This window comes from Centropristis striata, chromosome 12 (assembly GCF_030273125.1).
Source record: "Centropristis striata isolate RG_2023a ecotype Rhode Island chromosome 12, C.striata_1.0, whole genome shotgun sequence".
Taxonomy (NCBI): domain Eukaryota; kingdom Metazoa; phylum Chordata; class Actinopteri; order Perciformes; family Serranidae; genus Centropristis; species Centropristis striata.
In genome coordinates, this window is record NC_081528.1 from 8343867 (window position 1) to 8365460 (window position 21594).

The window sequence follows — 21594 nt, forward strand, 5'->3', positions numbered from 1 at the left end:
ACAAAATTTTTCAAAAATACTAAAATATGGCTTTTTGTGATATTTTTGCTATATTCTAGTATATAGAATCTAGTAGTTTTTAAGCATTTTTGGACAAACTTTTTATTTAACCCTTTTTTCTCTACTTTTTACGACATACTATAGTATGGCATTTTTTCCAGTTTGACATTTTCATAGTGCTCTTTTTTTTAAAAATATTTTTGGAAACACTATGCTATTACAATGATCTATGAGTATGACTAACTACATATATACATTTTATGGCAAACTATGCAATTATTATTACATTATTATACAAGTGAACAATGTAGGTGTATGAAGGTACATTTTAAAAATTGCAAAATTAAAGTCTCATACTCATGGATGTTTTTGCAGGACCACACAAGTGGACCTTTGTTGTAAAATGCTTCCATCTAGTGGCCATTGTGTGATATTACAGGCAGGTCCAGGTTAACAAGCAGTGCATACAGCTAACTGTAGTTATGACAGCGACTCAGAGCTTTAGACTCTTATCAGCAGTCTGCAGGCAGAGGGCCAACGTCAGACAGCCCAGCAGCTCACTTACTTGTAAATCAACTCCTCCTGTTACATGCAAAAGTGTTTATCTGGTAACAAGTCATTATCTTTATGCTACAATTGACACGTGAGAAGCTGTCACGAGTGTCACATTATTCTGAGAAGAGCAGATTCAGAGAAGAAGCAGGAGCACTCGTGAGTTTAAAAGCTTTATTTATTTACAATAAGACAATTCTGTTTCCCCACCATCAGGAATGGCAGTGTACATATTTACAAGTATTTACAGAAAAACTATTTAAAATATAGCTATTAGGCACACAAAGGCATTTCTTCGAAAATAATCACTCAAAAATGAGACTCAGGTGGATCTCATTTTAGAATGAAAACTTCCTTAGTGCATACTTGGCTGTACATGCTGTGTAACTGTTAAATAGTGATTAGTGATTCTACTTTTGCAGCAGACTTAATAAAGCTATAATGTAACTGTACTGCAAAAAGTCACATATATTTGAATTCATGCACAAACTATATTATAGGAAACAGGTTTGTGGTAACGTGGAGTTCAAAATTAACTTGTAAAACTCACTTTTCTTAATATAAGAAACACACAAACATAATATGTACAAGTGGGCGGTAACATGGGACGCACATACAGTCCATGTGCTTTGGAAGGCACCGATTCATGTTGTGAATAAAATGGATGTGTCATTTTCAATACAATATGAAGAGCAGTCAATTCAATGCAAACTCATTTAGATGTGAATTTGATGATAGGTTTAAAAGAAATATTGTAAAACTGACAGTGAAAATCAATAAAATTTAACTTTTGAGGTGTAAAAAAAACAATATACCTAAAATAGACTGGAAAAACAAATCAAAAGGTGAGAGATGTTAAATTTAGATTCAGTTGTAGTGAAAATGTTGCATCCTTTAAAAAAACATTCATATTTCATTCTTACAGGTAAATAAATCTTAAAAGTACAGATAAACAAAAACATTGATTTGTTATTTTTGGGCTATAAGACTTCTGGCTTAAACTTAGCTAAGTTCCATACAGGGTCGTATTGAACTTTCCCATTTAAATTACGTTAAAATGCAAATAAGCAAATAACTAACTAAAAAAACCTTTTACATTTCAACCAAATTCCGCCTGGATATAACCTAAACGTCTGCAGAATTCAACTCAAAAATCACAAGTCAGTGAATGATGTTTGTGTACTATGTTTGTGAATAATGGTCTCTACCAAGAAAAAGCTGCAGGTGTGCGAACAAAGATTAATTTCTTTGTTTCAGGATCTGATTCCAAACAGTCAACATAATGTCAAAGGAACACAAACAGGTTTTTGGTAAATTTGCTTTAGAAATACTCAATTTGTCCATTAAATAATGACACCAGCAATATCCATGTGTCGCCTGTTAGCTTTGCCATGCTAATATTTTAGCATTTACCATGTGTAGTTGCATTTTTAGACTCACTGAAACCAATTATATAAAGTACTACAAGTAAGATCTTCTTACTCAATCATGAAATGATTAAAGCCAAAGCTCTGCACTGGAACAGAGAGATCAATGACCCATCTCTGTTTGGTTAGAAGGTCAGTGGTGGTTCACCTGTTTGGTCATTTACAGCAGCTGTGAGCCAGCTGCTGACTTTGACTAATCTCTGGTTTGCTTATTTGCCAAAAATCTGAGTGTGATTCCTTTTAGCACCAAAATGTTTCCTTTGTCTTAAAGGCTCCTGAAGAACTGCAGGGAGAGTTCGTAGGTCAGGAACATGGTGGCGCTCATCGGGAAGCCTCGGATGGCGTTGACGGAAGCCCCACGGAAGAAAACCTGCAAACAACAATGTATGGTTTAAATTACTTATATTTCCTATGGAACTAAATTGAGCCACAGCCCTGATATGAAATGTAAAAGTCACTAAAACTAAAGATTCAGGTAAGATCTGAAATATTTTTTGGCTAAGAAAGCATGAGAACAACAGTTTTGAGAAGCGCCCTATTTCCCTACAGAATGTCATCTCAGAAATATTATGTTTTATGTTACGTCATATGCCGGAAAGTACCCCTAATACTTACATAGCATGCATTGGGATCTCCTGAATTTGGATCAACATTTTAATCCAATTTCCAGGATTGACCAACATCAGAGAGTTTTACTTTACTACTACTTTATTATTTAAAACTTCAGTTGCTTGTCAATCATTTTATGCATCTTATTTTTGCTCTTAACCCTCTAGAGTCCATGAAACAACCGGCACATTATTTCTTCATGACGTGACGACATAAAAATGAAGCAACATTGAGTCTTGCCATCAGCTTCCCTCTAAAGTTCTGGCTTGAAACTCCATGCCAGATTTTTTTGGGATTATATTTGGTCAAGTAAAACCGGAGATAATAATAATAAAAATATAGAACTGGAGATTAACATATGTTATTAACATATAACTGTTATATGTAATATTTGCAACCTGTGTTCATATTGCAACATTTAAAATTCTGTATTGAAATATAATTTTCAAGATCAGATTTTATGTTTTCTTTTGTTTCTTTTGGGTTCAACATTTTTATCAAGTAAGTCAAAGTTAAAAAGTAATTATCAGGACATATAGGTGAGGTAACGCTGAAAAAACTGATAGCAACATGGCATGGAAAAGATGTTTTAACAGATTTTTTAAAGGACATAATAGCCCAAGATTTCAGAGGGTTAAACAGAACTGTGACTCTTAATTCAAAATGAACAAAATTAAGATGCACATTTTTCATTATGAGGATTTTACACTACACAAGATAGTTTCACTGTAAAAAAACGGTTTCCTGGATTTTCTGTTTGTTCTTTGTCCTGTAATAGCCTGACTTATTGATCTGTGAGCATCAGGTTCAGTCCACTCTGTTAGAACAACATTGGCCTTCTGTTATTGATCACATGACTGTTGCATTGGCCAGACAAAGGTTATTGAAACGTTTCCATGTTGCAGTCTGGATCATCTGTCTGATCATTATGAACCCTGACACCTGAACTCTGCGTGACGCAGAAGATTTTGATTTTAGGCCAATGAGGCGACCTGATGTAACCTCCACTAAAGCTTTTAAAGAAACAAACACATCTTTGGTTCTTTTACATTCTACAGCGGCATTACTTTGTGTTTGTTTCGTCTGTATTTCACCATAATATAACCTGTATTTTTCTGATTATTAATGACTTTGATCAGTCACGGTTTATTTTTTTATGCTGCCTGCATAGATGTTGTAACATGACCTTTACTAAAGGAGGCTCGTCTGGATGCTGAGCTGTCATTCACTCTCAGATTCACGTGATCCGGTTCACTTCAGGGGATCCAAGTTCTGAGAAGACGGCTCAACCCCCAGCTGGGACACACTGTTTCATAGTCTCATCTCCAAATCATTTAACCATCTGTTTCAGTTTACTGGAAGACTGTTGTCTTTTCTGAAATCACTGCATAAAACTGTGTGTTTGTGTCTGGATATAAAATGTAAATAGTAATCAGCTTTTCTAACACATAACAGCACTTTGATGAGGCTTTAATGTGGAAAAAAAAATATCAAGGATTACGATTAAGCAAAATCTTGATATTGTGACGACATTGTGGGCTGGGTTAACTATTGTTGCTTTCTCATATAATATATAAATATTTGACACAATACTACTTTTGATGATAATCATCTGTAACATGGATATAATAACATCTGCAGATTTGTTTGAATTGATACCAGATGTTTCCAAGATCTTATTAGAATGTTTTAGAAACTTGCTGTTCATACACATTACTGTAACTTGAGAATAAAACTTTGATCTTAAGCTTTGTTTTTTGAATTTCTAACATTACAGAAACATGCAGATTTGTTTAAATTCCTAGACGATGACTGAATGAAGCACATTATTAAATATAATTCTATTTTCTGTCCAGCGAATCCAAGAGCTTTTTTGGAATTCACTTTTGTTTTATTCACACTTGCTTTATTGTTTAGGAATTTTTTTATTAAACTCACTGTATATACTCAACTCTAACTGTCAAATATAGAATAACAATTTGCAATAAACCTTTTTAGCGTTGCATTATGTTTCTGCTATAAACCAAAAGACGATGTAGTGACCGCTCACCTGTGCGCCCTCAGTCTTGTAGCTGTGGAGGATGCAGTGTAAGATCCCTCTGTACTTCCTCTGCAGCTGAGCGTCGGCCTGCATTCGACTCTTCACCACATCAGCCGGCGTGGCAGTGACCCAGGAAATAGACCCTGAAATACAGGAGAGTAACCGTTAGCTCCTGCTGGCAACATGTGGAGATGGCAAGCTGTTGCAGCAATTCTTGGTTTGATTTGGTGCAAAATTTTTCTATTTTACTGCTCAAACATTGATTTAAAAAAAAAATCCCTCCAAAATACCACATTAACCCATTTAAGACGGGAAAGCATTACTGCATTTCTACCATTAAAACCGGGGGCACTGTTGCGTTATTCTACCATTAAAGCCTGGAAAGCAGTTACGTCGTTTTGTAGTATTTGTAGTTTTTTCCTTCTATTTTCGGTCTCTTGGCCAATGAAATGCATCAGAATACATGTGGGAGTGTCGCAATGCATCATGGGACTTTTAGAAAACTGAAATCATGGCGGAAGATGACTATAGCTGAAGGAGCTCAGATATAACAGCTATAAGCTCTCAAATACTTTCCGAATTTCATTTCTATCTGCTACAGAAACTGAAAAATCGATTATTTAGTAGGAAGCGTTGACACTTCTGTTGAATTTCCAGAAAAACTTCAGGTTTTAGGGGGTTATTTTATAATCGCCCAGAGGTTTTACAGGCATTTTTTCCAGACTTTTGAGGCCTAAATGGACCTTGATAAACATCGTAGAACAATCTATCCTTTGAATTGGTGTCAAAAACCTTTTGGACATTTTGGAGGTTTCTGCAAGAATTGAAGCCAGTATCTTCACTCCAGCTTTAAAAAGAAGCCCACTATAGCTCTAGTCAAGGTTAAAGGTTTAGACCAGGGGTCGGCAACCTTTACTAACAGAAGAGCCATTGTTGGCCAAAATAAGAGAAAACAGTCATAATGGAGCCACAAACCTTATTTTGAGCCTTAGAATGGACATAAAACAGTCTACTAAGTCTAGATTAACCATTGAAAATAGGTCATAATGAGCATTTATTGATATGATTTTGTCAGAATGCAGATGAGAGGCTGGAAACGAAAGAAATATCTCAGGAGATCTGGAACTGAAAGCTATAGCCTAGCAAGGAAAACTCAACTTGAAGTTGGCTAAATTTAGAGGTTAGGGTGCCGGCCCGAGCTATGATGCACATATTAGTGGACTAAAATGTTTTTAAAACATATGTAACTGCCATTATAATATACACATTTTTACAATTGAAGAATACAAACTACTTTGGGCCTACACCAATGATAAATTACATTTAAAATGTAAAGAAATAAACGTTTCATTTCAGCAGCAAGTTGCCTACCCCTGGTTTAGACTAAATAGGAGTTTTGCTCTGACAACAACATGCTTCAGTTACAGTGTAGAACTGCACTACATCGTAACTTTTCTCTGAGTTTTAAGGTTCAATAATATATCAATTGATAATTCCCATGCATACTCTATTGCATGATAAACTCGCTCAACCTCGCTGATTTACAACACACAGCTGATTTCAGCTTTCTCTTCTCCACGTTTTCACTCTGTCACGTGTAACAACACCATCGACTGCCCGCCTGCATCTGGAAGCAAGACTGCTGGAGCCTCTGGAGACCAAATAACTCCCAGACCAGAGCCTACAGGCCACACACTGTTTTTTTTCCACAGCACACAGATCAAATTCACCCGGGCCAGACTGTGTGGTTGGCTACAAGTTTACACTCCCACTCCTGCTCCACAAATCCATGCTTCTAGTTCCTAAAAGCTTCATGTTAAAGAAAAACAACATTAGGATGGAGGGTTTTAGAGCTGCAGAAAGTAGGTCACCATACGAGTCAGCGTATGAAATGCCTACAAAGTATGATAAGGTGATGTATATGAACTTCATGTGTGTAGCAGATAATTGACATCTGTGTAGCACACGGATGTCAATTATCTGCACAAACAGAAAACATAATGCTGACTCATCAGATCAAGGCCAAGCTGGGTCACAATGTAAACAGCAGACAGGCCTGAAGCTGCACAGAACAAAACATGGAGGAGTAGCAAGATGATCACTTAACCAAGGAAAAAACTGGAGACAAGGTCAAATATATTTCGTATAAAATTATAGAACTGGGTGTAACCCTCTTATATGTTATATTTGCAACCTTTGTTCACATTTGCAATATTTTAAATTCTTTATTGAGCATGATAGTGTTTTGAAATTTAAAAAAAAGATTCAAAATCACATTTTATGTTGGACTAAAGGACTAAAAAAGACACAAAATTACCAAAAAAGGACACAAAATGACTAAAAAAAGACATAAAATGACCAAAAAAAGACACAAAGTTACCAAAAAATGACACAAAATGACTAAAAAAGGACACAAAATGACTAAAAAAAGACACAAAGACAATAAAAAGGATTCAAAAATGGACAAAATAGCCCAAGACTCCATAGAGTTAAAGACCTCCATTACTGTATCACCAACCATTCAAGTCTGGAAGGATAATCCAACTAGAATCAAATCCAGCTCATTCTCAAAGGCAAGATGGTGAGTTTGTGACCTAAAACGATCTGCTTTGTAAAGGCTTCAGCCCCTGCAGTGTGTTCAGACTGGTCACCATCATCATTGTGAATATGGAAACAGTGTAATGAAATGACAATTCCTAGGTTTACCCTACGCTGCCATAAGACAGACTGACTAAGAGAGAACTCTGGTGTTCACTGAGAAGTTTGGGATGGAGCCCAATTGGATGTAGTTTACAACAGTTGTTAAATGGTCTGCTGGACTCACTTGGTGACTTACTGACTCTGACTAAGCATGCAGAAAACTTGCACTATTTTACAAGATAGATAAGACACTAAAACCTACTTGACGTATGCTCCATCCAAAGAGCTTTAATGTGGCTGAATAAGCTGCAAACTTTTCAGCAACTTTTTCATTAAAGCCAAATTGACTAATGCAACTGAATGATCTATGGAAGCCCAAACAGAAACAGAGTCAATGATCCACTTCTTTTTTTTTCTTCACACATCGCATACAAAAACCACGCCTACACATTACAATCAACAACTCTTTGTGGAAAATTTGCAGGTGCTCTCAAAGTCAAAACTCCTGTTAAGACGTCAGTGACCCAACCAAGAGAAAGTACAGTATCAGCTCATAAGCAACACATGAATCATGGTAGATTGTGTACAGACTTTTTTCCTTATTTGGTCAACGTCCTGCCCATTAACTCCCATTCAATTTAAGCATCAATAGAAATTACTCCTCCAGTTATTAATCTTCAAATAATTAAAAGTTAATTGCCCTTTGAAAGGGTTCATACACTTTTTGAGTGGTCAAATCAAGCACTTTTCAAGAACTGGGTCCAAGAAGGTCCATTTTCAAGCTTTTCCAGGACCTTACAACGGTTGTAAGTTGCATGTTTTAGATGAGTACTTACATGCTAAAAGGGGTAATTTCACTCAACCATACTGACAGCGATGGTTTTACACTTTTAACAACCAAAAGTACAGTTTGCTAATCTCAATATTCAATTTTGTTTTTCATTGAACATGTGATTATCTATAGTCAGATTGCATGAGAAATACAGTAAGAATTTCAAGCATTTTCAAGCACTTTTTCCAAAATTCAAGCACTTTTCAAACTTTGAAAATACAAAATTAAAATTTTAGCATTTTCAAGGATTTCAAGCATCCGTACGAACCCTGTTATTATCATTATATCAGAGGCATGAACTGGTTTTAAATTAAGAATATTGTTTATCGCAATACTTTCTGGGACAATATATCGTCTGTGACATTTACCTGCCAGTCCTCCAGCCAGCCAGATGGAAGCAGGATGAAGGCCCGTGGTGGCGTCTGGTTTCAGCAGGTCGCAAAAGATGGTGTACGGGATGAAGTAGAGCGTGTATCCGGGAACGTCCCTGAGGATCATGGCCCCGGCACCCCTGTACAGGCCCTGCAGGCCCTCGGTCTGAAGGATGCTGCTGATGCAGTGGATGGGGCCTCGGTAGAGTCTCTGGCTGGGCATGTCCATGGAGCGCAGGGGGATGTTGGTGCCGTTTGAGACGTTGCCGGCGAGGTTTAAATTCTCTGTGGAAAAGGAATTAAATGTGATTAGCAGGCCAGGCACTTATTAAGTGGTATACATTATCTCCAGCTATTGTAAATGCTGTTTTCTCTTCTTTGATGGACTTCTGTCTGCGAAACATGCATTAGATACATTTCTTAACACCTCTTAATGTGTTGATTTAGCAGGGAGAATGTGTACTTTGATGTTTCTCTTTTCACACTACGAGATAAAAACATGATGAAACCAACAGATGACTTTACAGAGAGATTGTCTAAAACATTTTGTGCAAGTCTGACTCCGTTTTAACCAAACCCTGGATCTTTTTGTCTGATAGTCCGGCTAGTTTGGAACAATTCAAAAACTCATTCGACATCTTTACTGACTAAAAACTTTGATCACTGTTCATTCCCAAATGCACAACAGTTTGTATTTTGTTTTGTTGTTTAGCTGGAAATGCAATATAAAGGAGGTGATGTATAAAACGATGTCTTGTCAGTTTAATGTGAGACACTATTGCACACACAACCAACATCTTGTCAGACAGTAGCAGATGTGAAATGTCTCAAGAACAGACATGATCAAATCAGGGTCAAATCTAGAACGGATCTATTAAAATGAAGAGTCGATAACTTTCATCAAAATACAGTCAGATGAGCAGATAACACAGTTCCATGTTCAAATTTTGAATTATTTAGCAACAGAATGACAGCAGTGGGGTGAGGAGTTGTTTAGTGTAAACACTCCGTGAAGCAAATGGAAAATTTAAAGCAAGGTGAGAAAACAGCTTTAAAACCTCCTGAACTCACTGACCTGCAGTTAATTGGGGTTGTAGAGGACATTTCATTCAGTCGCTGTGGTCGGCAGTTAAATGACTAACTTCTTTATTGTAGTGATAAAAAAAAAAAAAAATCAGGGTTATATCCAATGGTTACAATTCAGACAAATGAATCATAGAAGAGCAAACAGAAATGAAATGCAAACTTTCTGGGACTTTGCACCACAATAAAAGAGTCTGGATCAGTTACAAACAAGGCCAAGGTGTGTCGAGGAAGTCAATAAACAAGCGAGAGAGACAGACGGAGTAAACAAATAAAAGTTTAATTGTCTCACGTGCCGTCTCATTGTGCAATTAACCTGCTCTGACCTCAGTTTTATTGGTTTATTGTTAAACAGAAAGATGCAAGATGCAATTCCCGCAGCAATAATCTTTTATTCCTGTTTCCTCTGTGGCATCCATTTAATTCTAATAAACTTAACAAATGTATGGATATTAAATCCTTACTGCCCCTAAAACTCTTTTACCAATCACACTTCAACAAACATTTCAATTCCTTTTAGTGCTTGTATTTAATTAGATCTCAACAGCTCCTCAACTCCACTTCACCTCCTTTCAGCACGTCAAGTTTAAAAACCACTTCCAACATATTTCAGTACTTAATTTTAACTACCACTTAAACAATCTTTTATCATTCAATTTTCAACTCCAGTAGTGCTTTAACTTCTACTGCCAGTTCAACTCCTTTCAGCAATATATAATTATAAGTCTTATTTAGGAGTGGACTGCACACTGACCAGATAAATTCAGTTTCTACAGATTTAGTTCATCCTTCCAGCACAAAAGTGTATTTTTAGTTGTGAAGCTATTATAGCAAGCACATGTGGGTACAACATGTTAAACTGCTAATAAAAGTTATTTCAGAAAGCATACTTTCAACACTCACATTGTGAAGAAAATAACCACAAAGTTCATGTATAAAAGTTTTCCTTTTTTAATTTACTGGTTATATGAAGCTTCACTTGTCTGTTGCACAAGTTTTCCTTCAAAATGACCTGCTGCTCCCGGGGGTCCCGGGTTCAGACTGCTAAACAGGAAGAGGGAGCTTCCAGTTGGCTTTATAGAGGAGGGGGACTCAGACTGTACCATCTACAGAGGGGGGTTCAGTATTTCAGGGTATGGTCTTTATTGAGGCTCCCTAAACAACTTATATTGTTAAAGCTTTTGATGACAAGAGATATTTTCTGCTCTTTTTTCATAGAATTAAAATTGTATTATCATAACTGAATAAACAACACCTTTGGTTTGTTTGTAGGAGGAGCTTCTTGTATAAAAATTATTATTTTAATCTTTTTGTGAAGTTCTGTTTTCACAAGCTCGAAGCTCACCAAAACCACACTGAACTGCTTGTTGTTGCAATGTTAAATTAAAATAAACCTACAGCTGGTGGCCAATCCTTAAAACCTCATATTCTGCTACAAAAACATATACTATTGCATTAATTAAACTTTTTTTAAGTGTTTAAGTTTCCGTCAGTGTTTCAATTGCAAGGTTTGAACAGAAGTATGTTTTTCTTCGTTGTTGTTTTTTAACTGAAGTTTCTGAACCTATAGTTTCTCATATTTCCTCTTTTTTTGAAACACAATCAAGTAAATTGAATAATTGCTAATTGGATAATAAAAATAATCAACAGCTGCAGCTCTAAATGTACACAGTGGATTTTGCCTTTCACAATAACCAAGTTTTTTAATGATACACCGTCCCAGAAATAATATTTTAAGGACTTTTAATGCTGCTTATGTAGTGATAACATAATAGCATAATAATGCAAGTTCACACCTTCAAAGAGCAATGAACTTTTAATGCAGATCAACTTCTGTTAAGTCTTATAAAGTTAGATTAGATTAGACTTTCCCACAACGGGGAAATTTACTTGTCAAAGCAGCAGAAACAGAAGCAAAAGAATATAAATGACCGAAAAAGAAAAAAGAAACAAAAAGGGCATACACAACAAACAGACAGAAAAGTCATTAAACATATGCAATAGACACGGACAAATAAAAAACAAGTGCTAAAACGAGCAAAACGAGTACTAAAATGTAGTACTTGTAGTTCAATAAAAACGCTGCTGTTTTAAAGGCTTCATGCTGGCTAAAGTGTTGGCGACAATCTTATCTGCACAGAAACACATGTAAACACAACGATATGATATTATACACTACAGGCCAAAAGTTTGGAGGCAACTTACATTTTTGTTCACAATGGCTTTCTTAAAAAACAGTATGGATTCTTTGGATTTTTGGATGTTTACTGCATGATCAGACTTTACCTTTATTGAACTGAACCATTTTCCTCAATTTACCTTTAGATATACATTGATGTTACCAGACTATCGCTGAATAAATGTTAACAAAAGAAAAGAAGGGCTTAGCTTTAGGGTTAAGAAGATTTGGAAGAGTCACAACTTCAGTGCAAAAGTAAAAAAAACAAATCACAGCTCTCGTTTTTGAGAGTTTGGATACAAAAATCCCAATAAATCTCAACTGTGTTCATATCTCTGACAAACTACCACAGAAATGGCTCAAATTAAAGCAGCTGAGGAAAGAAACAAGAGTACAGATTTATACATTAAGGAAAGAAGGATACACAACGTCTAAGCAATAAAAACCCAAAGACCTGATAATTACAGTAAAAATGTGTTCTAATAAGTGACTCTTTATATCAGTGGTTTCCAACCTTTTTCTTGAGGGACCCACATTTTTACCATTGTAAACTTTGGCAACCCCCCCATTGTCCATTGCTTCTATGAAGCCGAACTCAATGTGACTTTCATGGTACCCTCTCTTTTTCTTTTTGAGATATTCAGCATTTTCGTCTCCCTGACGACTCCCTGTTGTTAGGGGAGGTTACCGCTAGGTGAGGTAATACTAGGTGAGATTACAGCTAGGTGAGGTAATACTAGGTGAGGTTACCGCTAGGTGAGGTTACCGCTAGGTGAGGTTACCTCTAGGTGAGGTTACCGCTAAGTGAGGTTACCACTAGGTGAGGTTACCACTAGGTGAAGTTACCACTAGGTGAAGTTACCGCTAGGTGAGGTTACCTGTGTATACTGCAGGAGGGATGTTACACATGTCCTTATTCTGGCGATATAGCCTTTATTTTCAAACTTTTCTATAGTGATTTTTCTATTTAAATAAATGAATAAACATTTAATGTAGCCGTTATTTAGTTGTTTTTGTCCCACTAATTAATTAAATGCTGACTCATCTATATTTAACACATTAGATTTATTACACCCCTTAAAATCGTGACCCCCCGTGGATCTTTGGCATCGTTGGGAATCACTGCTTTATATAATAATCACGTTTATTTTGTTGCAAAGTATAGCAATGAAACTATGATCTTTTTTGTACAAATTTGATCTTGCTTCCAAACTTTTGGCCTGTAGTTTTCGTTATATGGATATGAGTTCGATAACTTCTGCAGAGCTTGATGTAGTTATTGTGACAGGCTGACATACAAGTGTTGGACGGAGTTGGAGAGGAAAACCCTGCAGGAGTGTTTTGGTGCGTTTTTGTGGATGTTTTTGACATGAACCCAAGCTGAACACAGCAGGAAAGCACCACTGACCTTTAACAGCTCGTTTCAGGACAGCAGGGAGGGAGTGTTTGATAATAAATGGATATTATTTAGTGGTGGAGCATTGTCTTCAGAACAGGCAGCCACCAGGACTGCAACTAATGAATCAAGTTCAAATATTATACATCATTAGAACTGGTTGTTCTCAAAGTACACAATGATTTGGAAACATTTCATTGCAGTAACTGTGCGTCACACACTGGGACTGAATTATATTTGTTTAGTCTCTTCTCAGGGTCGTAGAGTCAGACTGACATTCAGCTACACTGTAAATAAAAAAAACTTTTTTTTTTTACGGTAAAAAACTGGCAGCTGTGGTTGCCAGAACTTTACCTTAATAAATATGGTCGAACTTTTTTTAATATTACGGTAAAAAGATATTGGCACTGTTGATTTCACGTTTAAGATTGACATTTTATTCAATTTTTTACCGTATAAATAAATTCAGGCTATCAAAGTTTCCATCAATTCATTTCTCTGAGCATTTTGAAGATGAAGATTCTCACGAAAAAAACTTGATGGGAACACCAAAATTCCATAAAGCTTTCATAAATGTGCATAAAGGTTTTTATACAGTGGTTATGGTGGTTTTTGTCTTTTCCGAAAAATAGTTAATGCTACAAACAGGAGATGGAAACACTTCCAAATAAATTCTGACATATCGAAAAATTTAACTCGCATGACTGATCAGCTGTTTCCTCTGACATGAAAGAACAAGTTGCACAACTGAATTAGCAACCTCTTTTTTTATTATTTAATACATTACACTGCCATCTTTTGAACAAAGTACATTAAGCAGCTTTGTTTTTTCGCTCTAAACCAGCTGATGGAAACAAATCCACATATTCTTTACTGCCACATTTCAAAATTCGATTTGACTTTAATGTAAAATATAGAAAATGGCTTGGATTGGAAGAATGATAGATGTGCCCCTGCGTGAAGAAACAGATTTGATGAGTCATGTCTGGAGATGAATAAAGAGAACTGGATATAGTGTTTGAGGCGGGGCTCTGTTCATTCCTATGAAAGCTGCTCAGTGGAGCATGAAGCCAAAAAAAAAAGTTTGGCTTCCTCATATTAAAAAAGTCAGACATTCTGCTGCTCCACTAACTTGAATCTAAATTAAACGATTTAATCTTAAGGCTCTTCTAGACTTTCCAAACGTAAACAGACTGAATGGATATCATTCTGATGGTGTAACAAGTCATTTCACAGGTTGTGATTTATCGATTTGTGGGAAGTCTGTAGGAAAAGTCTTGTTCTAAAGTGTGCTTAGGACACAGCAGCAATTCTCTCTCCGTAATTCAACTGTTTCCTTATTTAATGCATTTTTCTGAACAATTAAAACCATGTGCAGGCCAGAGCCTGTTGACGCGATTTATGGTTTATCTGCAACGATGTCGACTATGTGCCAGAAAACCAAAGAAAAAGTAAGAAAACACAAACAACAACACCACCTGCCTCCTTTCAGCTGTGTAATAAATTCTTTAGCGATTTATAAGTTTCTCCTTCTGCTGCCTGAAGGGGAAAAAAACAAACATTTATTTACCTGCTAGAACCATCTGTGTCTGCATTTGTAGTCTGATCTTGACCAGGTCCACGGGGGCTCCCAGGCCCACTGACACCAGTCCAGTCAGCATGCTGGCCACAGTCAGGTCCGCCATGCCGCAGGGATGCCGCCCGTCACCATAGCGATACTGGCTAATAAGTCTTTGTGTGTTATTGAAGAAGCCGAACACGACTGAGTTGTAGGCAGTGATGCTGGCCAGCGGGAAGGACATGCCCTTAAAGAACCCCACGGCCTGCGGAAGAAGATCAAGATCCAGAATAAACAGAAAGGTTTCAAATTCAAAAATTTATATTTATCAGATTCTACTGGAATGAAAAACAGTTGCTGCCAAATATTTTGAGTCCTTTCTGTCCAGAAAGTCCTTCTCAGCTGGGGGAGGAGGACACATGTTGAAACTCAAACACAGCTGTCCACCACCTCAATAAATCATCCGACCTCTCTGTGATGGGGAGTGTAGCGCTGACACATTGTTTGGAGCCGTACACGAACAAATATTTCTACATATTTTATGTGGGAAACCACCAGAATGCAAACTAAACTTCACACAGATGTAACGGAAACTATTATATAATTCTCACTAAGTGCAGGTTGAATCAAGCCCATTATCCGTTCAAAATCCTTTCAACACTGGGAATATGTTACTAATTCAGATTGCACAATGATCAGCTTTGGTGACCTCTATCTTTGTTCATTATTTTAAGTTTCTCTTAAAAGACTGCAGGGGTTGGCTGAACTCACTGATCCCTCTGAAAAGTATGTTTTCTTTAAACAAATCGCTCAAAATACACCGTTTATCGTATATTTAAGCTCTCCTGCTGACAAAAACTGGGCCACTGAAGCAACAATACAAGCAAGCTAGAACAAATTTAAGCTGAATGAAATGTATAAACATAAGCAGTCAGCAATTACAATGTCAGACTGAGTTAAATGTAATGTATGGAAGGGAAACGGTGGAGAAACATAATTATTGTGTGGAAATAGACAGAAACACAGAGACCAAGGAAAGGGAAGCAACAAAACTTAGTTGTGTTTTACATCAGATTACCTTTTTAAAATACATTTATGTAATGAGGTGCATGTCTAAGGGGGAGTAGGATGTAATGTAAGGCATAGGATGATTGATTTTCAAAATAATGGGTTTTATACTCCGGTTTTACTTGATCTGTCATCATCAAAAACTGACATGGAGTTTGAAGACAGAAGAAGGTTTTATAGCGTGACATCATGAAGAAGTCATGTGATTTGATCACTTCAGCGTTTTGTCATGTGGTCAAGGTACACACCATGTTATGATCAGCATTTTTTGAACAGAAACTTTAGTTATAAATGTGCCTAAATGAAAAGAAATTCATTTTGTATTTTAGCATCTTATGTGAGGCTCGGTTCTAATTTATTATTCAAGTTTTGAGTAAAGCCCCAATCCTTCGCCCCGATATCTGAATGCTTTTACCTTTTATATGCTATACCTGTTTTATGCCTCAAAAATATACTTGAAAAGAAAGAGAGTTGGAACTTTTCTAAGATAAGATTGTGTTTGATTCACACTGTATTTTTACCGTTTCCTTCCTGTAGATGGTGAGGACGCAGTGCAAAGTGTTCTTGTAGCCTTTCCCCGCCTGGAGCCGCGTCTGGGGGACAGAAAACAACCCATTTTATCACAAAAACCAAAGAAAAAATAGTTACCTAATTTCATTGTTCTCTCTCTCAAAATGACTGAAACGCGACCCTGTTATTTAGGTCTGCAAACATTTCTCAAGCAGACATTTGGCACGGGGGTCAAGTCTTTGTTTGATCGTTTTCATGCCTGTTGGCTAAAAGTGTGCATGTCTTACTGCAGAAAACGTGTAACTTCCAAATAATTCGCACAAGATTTTGTGGAAAGTTTGGCCACATGTTAGAATGAGATTTAAAAGCCTACAGAACAGAAGATCTCCATAAACGGGATAAACAAGATGCTTTTAATAAAAATCCCAAAACAGCACCAAAATACTCTTCTTCTTTTTCTTAGAAAACTTCCAATAAAGTTCTTACTGGAAGTGAACGCCACTTCACGCGTGCAAGTCTGTACCAGTAAACAAAGGTTACTAATTAAGTGGTAAGTTAATGTGTTCAACATGGCAAATGAGGTCTTATATAACAATAAATTGCACTTACACAAAAACAAATAAACGTCAAATATACATGAAACATCTCTAACATCTGCAGATGTTTAGTCTCTTTTATATAACAGCTAAGACACAAAGTTTAGGAGTGATGTGGTGAAATCATGTCGTGTACCTTCACTGTGTCCAGCGGATGGCCCACCACCACACTGGAAGCTCCTGCAGACAAAAGAAAAAGGGCGGAAAAATGAGTGTACAACATACCAGAGGAAGAAAAAAAAAGATCAATGGAACCATAAACTGCTGGCAAACAGGAAGGATTGTTTTCAGTTATAGAGGTTGAGTTAGGACAGGGAGGTAGAGATCAAAGCAACAAACTGAAACTGAAAACATGAAAACTGCAGATTATATCACTGCATATCTTTTACGGACTGCATTTAGTTTGATAATGTGGCATTAAAATGTACTTTGATTTCAAGTGTTCCCTGTTTGGATGAGCCTTTATGTTGTTTAGAGGGCGATGCAGAGAGAGACTGGTCAAACTGGGCTGCCATCATGGGGCCCCGGGGCAAAACTGAGCCACTGTGCCCTTATTAACCCGTCTGTTCTGACCGCTCTGTGCATTGTGTGTGTGCATCTCCACCTCCAAACAACCAATGAGCACACAAAGCTACACACATGGCATCACATGGCTCATCACAACAGGTCTTATCTATGAATTGTGAGAAATTGTGCATTCCTGACCATTTTTACTGACGTTGCAGCTTCTTAAAGAGGAAAACCAGCCATGTGGGGATATAAAAGATGGATCAATTACAACTTTTTTTTCTGCTTGTGTATTTCAAAACATGTATAAACAGCATGAACCCCAACAAGCTGTTTCTTTTTTCAGTTTTAAGGTTGAGCTTTTTAAATAGCCGCCCCTCCCCTCTGGAATTCTCTCCCTAAAAACATCAGAGACTGCTCAGATCCATCCACTTTCAAAAAATCCTCAAAACTCACCTCTTCAGAATTGATTTTAATGTGTGAGCAATATTGCATTTTAACTGTGTTTTAACTGTAAAATGCTATTATTATTATTATTACATTTGACTCACTGTGGCCTTGTATTTTACTGCAACATATAAAATATATAAGTCATGGTAACAGCACAATCATGGCTAGAAGTGAGAACAATTATGGACAAAAATGTCTTTTGCACTGTAACTTTTATTCCTGCTATTAAACCTGTTTTATTCCGTTTTAGCTCGTTATAATGTGTTGTTTTTGCTTTTTCTCTTGAAGCTTTTATTGTTTTATGTAAACAAAGAAACTTGCCTTGCCTTAAGGTTACTGATTTCTTCTGTTTGACTAATTAGTTGTTTTTAATAAATAAATAAAAAATCATTTTAAAGAGTCGCAGCAGTAAGAATAAACATGACAACAACATGCCTCAGTATGAGAGGCCTACTTTCTCTGTTTGTGCTACTATAAACTGATGCAGCAGCAGCGCCCCCAGCGGTCAGAGCATGTCACTGCATGTATTCCACTTTTTTTTTTTTTTTTTAAAGGCGTTTTCTCAGCAGAATTAAAACTTAATAATAATCAGCCCCGCAGGGTCTGTGTCTGGAAGCCTCTCTGGGAGAGATAACGCATTTAAGTGCTGTCTTTATCTCATTTCAGGGGTAAAAAACCCTGGAGGTGAGAGTGTTTATTTATCAGTGTGGAAGCAGGAGGGGGTGGTGGGTTTCTCTGCAGACCCTCCATTGTTTACACTGGCTGTGAATGCATGGGGGGCTGCAGCTTTCCTGCAAGAACTAAAGAAATAAATAGTAGCTTTTGTCTGTTCCTAAACATTTTTTGTCTTCATGAAAAGATTGTTTTGTTTTAAGCCAATGAGTGCATGAACCCACCATCCCCCCACCCAAACCCCACACTGACCCACTGAACACTGGCTCACACAGAGCCGCTCATTGGATAAAAAGGCTGCAAATAACTTGGTCACTCACCGCCGATCCATCCTGCGATAAAATCATCCAACCGAAAGCTCTTAGAGGTCTGCATCTTCAACTCAGAGCTGCTGTCCGAACTTCAACTCTCACTCATCAGTCCGCAAAATAAAAAGTTTATATTATTTTCAGCTGCAGCGGTACAGAAAACAAGCGAGCTTCAGCTTTTATTGATAATGTAGTGAGGACATCCGTTTCTGAGGAAAGAAAAGAGATCTTATGGAGTGTGTGCTTTGATAAGGAGAGCTGCACCGCAGGTTGGCACCAGCAGCCAATCAGAGCGCAGTTTGACTGTGCGGGACAGCTCTCTGCGCCAATCAGGAGCGAGCTGTGCAGAGACACGCAGCCTATAGAGACTCCGTCATGGAAATGAGCCATGAGGCTGAGAGACAAACTACTGTAAACTTCCACCAGACTGAGCCCGAGGTGTCATATTACACACACTATTAAACGTAAATGTTTTATTTACTGAACTGAACATGATGATAAGTGATTTTTTTTTTTTGCAGTTCTGGCTTTGAGTAACTATTTCCTTTTATCCATGTATTATTATTATTATTATTATTATTATTATTATTATTATTATTATTATTATTTGTAGTAGTAGTAGTATTAATAGTATCATTTTAACAAAAAATAATTTAACAAGCTTCATCAGCCTTAGGACAGCTTTTTTAAAAGTTGTATTTTCGAGTGACTGTTTCCTTCTCTTCAAGTTTTATAAATAGCTAATAATAACATAAAAAATAAAATAATGGTTATTATAATACAAACTTAAAAGAACTCCATCATGTTTTAATAATTACTTTTATAATAATAATAATTATTATTATTATTATTATTTTTATTATTTATTTATTTATTTTTAATTTGTATTTAACAAAAACATTTAACAAGCCTCATCAGCCTTTGGATGTTTTTTTACAGTGGTGTTTTTGAGTCACTGTTTCCTTCCCTTAACATTAACTTTATTAATAATAATAATAATAATAATAATAATAATAAAAAAAATAATAATTCAAAAAATGCATCAGTCTTTGTACAGTATTTTTTATATATTTTTACAGTTTGTTTGTTTTTTTTTATTCCCTGAAGCCAAACTATTAAAAACATATCTATTTGTCAAACAATAAGGAAGTGTTATAAATGTGGATATCTAAGGTCACCAGATAAACCTAAGCTGCATGTTTTGGGCTTTGGGAGGAACCTGGAGGACAGAGAGAACCAATGCTGAGAGAACATGCAAACAGCTCTCTGTCTCTGTCATGTTTCTGAGATTTCAAGTTTTTTCTTGACATTGAAAACTGCATCAAACTGGACAGTCTCACCTCAAAGTCCATCACATGACACAGTGAGACATCGATTTGTTTCACAAGATGGAAAAAAAGTTTGGGAACTAATGTTTAGTCATGTGACTTCTCAAAACAGCTGTTTCAAACAACAGATAAAACAGCAACAAGAGGAACAAAACTAAAATTTAAAAAAAAGAAAAAGAAAATTTTCTTTGACTAATGTTTTATTATTGATCCTCGCAGGGCACATTTGTCCTCTGCTTTTCATCACATTCCTAACTCCACTGCCGAGGTCAATACATCTAATAATTAACATTTAATACCTTAACCAGAGCACCTGGAGGAAACACTCTCTCTCTCTCACACACACACACACACACACACACACACACAAACGCATACGCACACACGCACACGCACACACACAGGAGGAGAGCAAACAAACCCAGGCTGGGGTTCAGACTAAAGGTAGATTTACAGCGCTCAGCTCCTCTCTGTCTTTAAGAGCTCTTCTTTGATATTTTGTGTTGCAGAACATTACTCTCAACATTTGCAGAAACAGCAATAATGAGTCAAAATAACACAAACATGCACTACAGTCATTACAGAACAAGGGACGACATATGGAGACAAACTACAGAAAAGGAAAACAAAACAGGGGATAAAAACTAATTATAGCAAAGACATAAAGAAAATGAGTAAAAACAAACCCAAAGACAATCAAAAGTGATACAAAACAAACCAAAAAATAAGGCATAAAGTTGGTTATGAAGTGCACAAAAAAAGGAAAAGGTCAAATCAGAGCTGATTGTGTGTGTGAGTTGGTGTGTGTTTGGTGTTGGTTAAGATATCTTCATATAAATAAAACAAAATTACAAATTACACAAACTTTATCACCAGAAAAAGGCTCTAAACATGCAGGAGAATAAAGTGTTCTATGGATGAATGAATGAATGAATGAATGAATGAATGAATGAATGAATGAATGAATGAATGAATGAATTAATTAATTAATTAATTAATACTTTATTTGGGTTAAAAAACAACAAACCAAAACAAAATAAAATCATGTTTTTACAAAAGAATCCATCAGACAGCAACCGAAAAAGGAATAGGCTGAAGCCCCAAAGTTTATTTTTGCCTCTCCTGTACCATCTACATGTATACATTATATTAACTGAATAATTCACATTGTTACAAAACACATGATAGCTTAAACTGAAAAATCAAATTCATTCAAATTGCATTGTAACCCTTGATAATTTTAGACTTTAAAGTCTTCTTGAAAACTAACATAGAATTACACATCATTATTTCATCATTTAGTCCATTCCATAATTTTTCACCCAAAACTGACACACATCTGTATTTGAGATTAGTTCTGACTTTGTGAGTTTCAAACATTAGCAACCTTCTTATGTTATAAATCCCCTGCCTTAATTTAAACATTTTTTGAATACAAACAGGAATTGACATGTTTACCACTCGAAA

General features: G+C 36.4%; 1 protein-coding gene across 1 annotated transcript; it reads right to left on the reverse strand.

The window, feature by feature from the left end:
* Nucleotides 1–712: 712 nt before the first annotated feature.
* On the reverse strand, nt 713–19028 carry slc25a48 (solute carrier family 25 member 48). The gene is made up of 7 exons (XM_059346339.1): nt 18812–19028; nt 16999–17042; nt 16278–16349; nt 14701–14953; nt 8470–8757; nt 4639–4772; nt 713–2349 (listed from the first exon to the last, which is right to left on the reverse strand). The coding sequence occupies exons 1-7, from the start codon at nt 18864–18866 to the stop codon at nt 2245–2247; spliced, it is 951 nt and encodes a 316-aa protein (XP_059202322.1). The 5' UTR covers nt 18867–19028; the 3' UTR covers nt 713–2244.
* Between the last annotated feature and the right edge of the window lie 2566 nt (nt 19029–21594).

Bases quoted from the DNA above. Each gene is read 5' to 3' on its own strand.
- slc25a48 (XM_059346339.1), bottom strand. From the start codon at position 18,866: ATGCAGACCTCTAAGAGCTTTCGGTTGGATGATTTTATCGCAGGATGG. The intron at 16,350-16,998 runs GTACACGACATG...TCTGTCCCCCAG, and splicing joins ATCCGCTGGACACAGTGAAG to ACGCGGCTCCAGGCGGGGAA. The intron at 14,954-16,277 runs GTAAAAATACAG...CTTCTTCCGCAG, and splicing joins CCATCTACAGGAAGGAAACG to GCCGTGGGGTTCTTTAAGGG.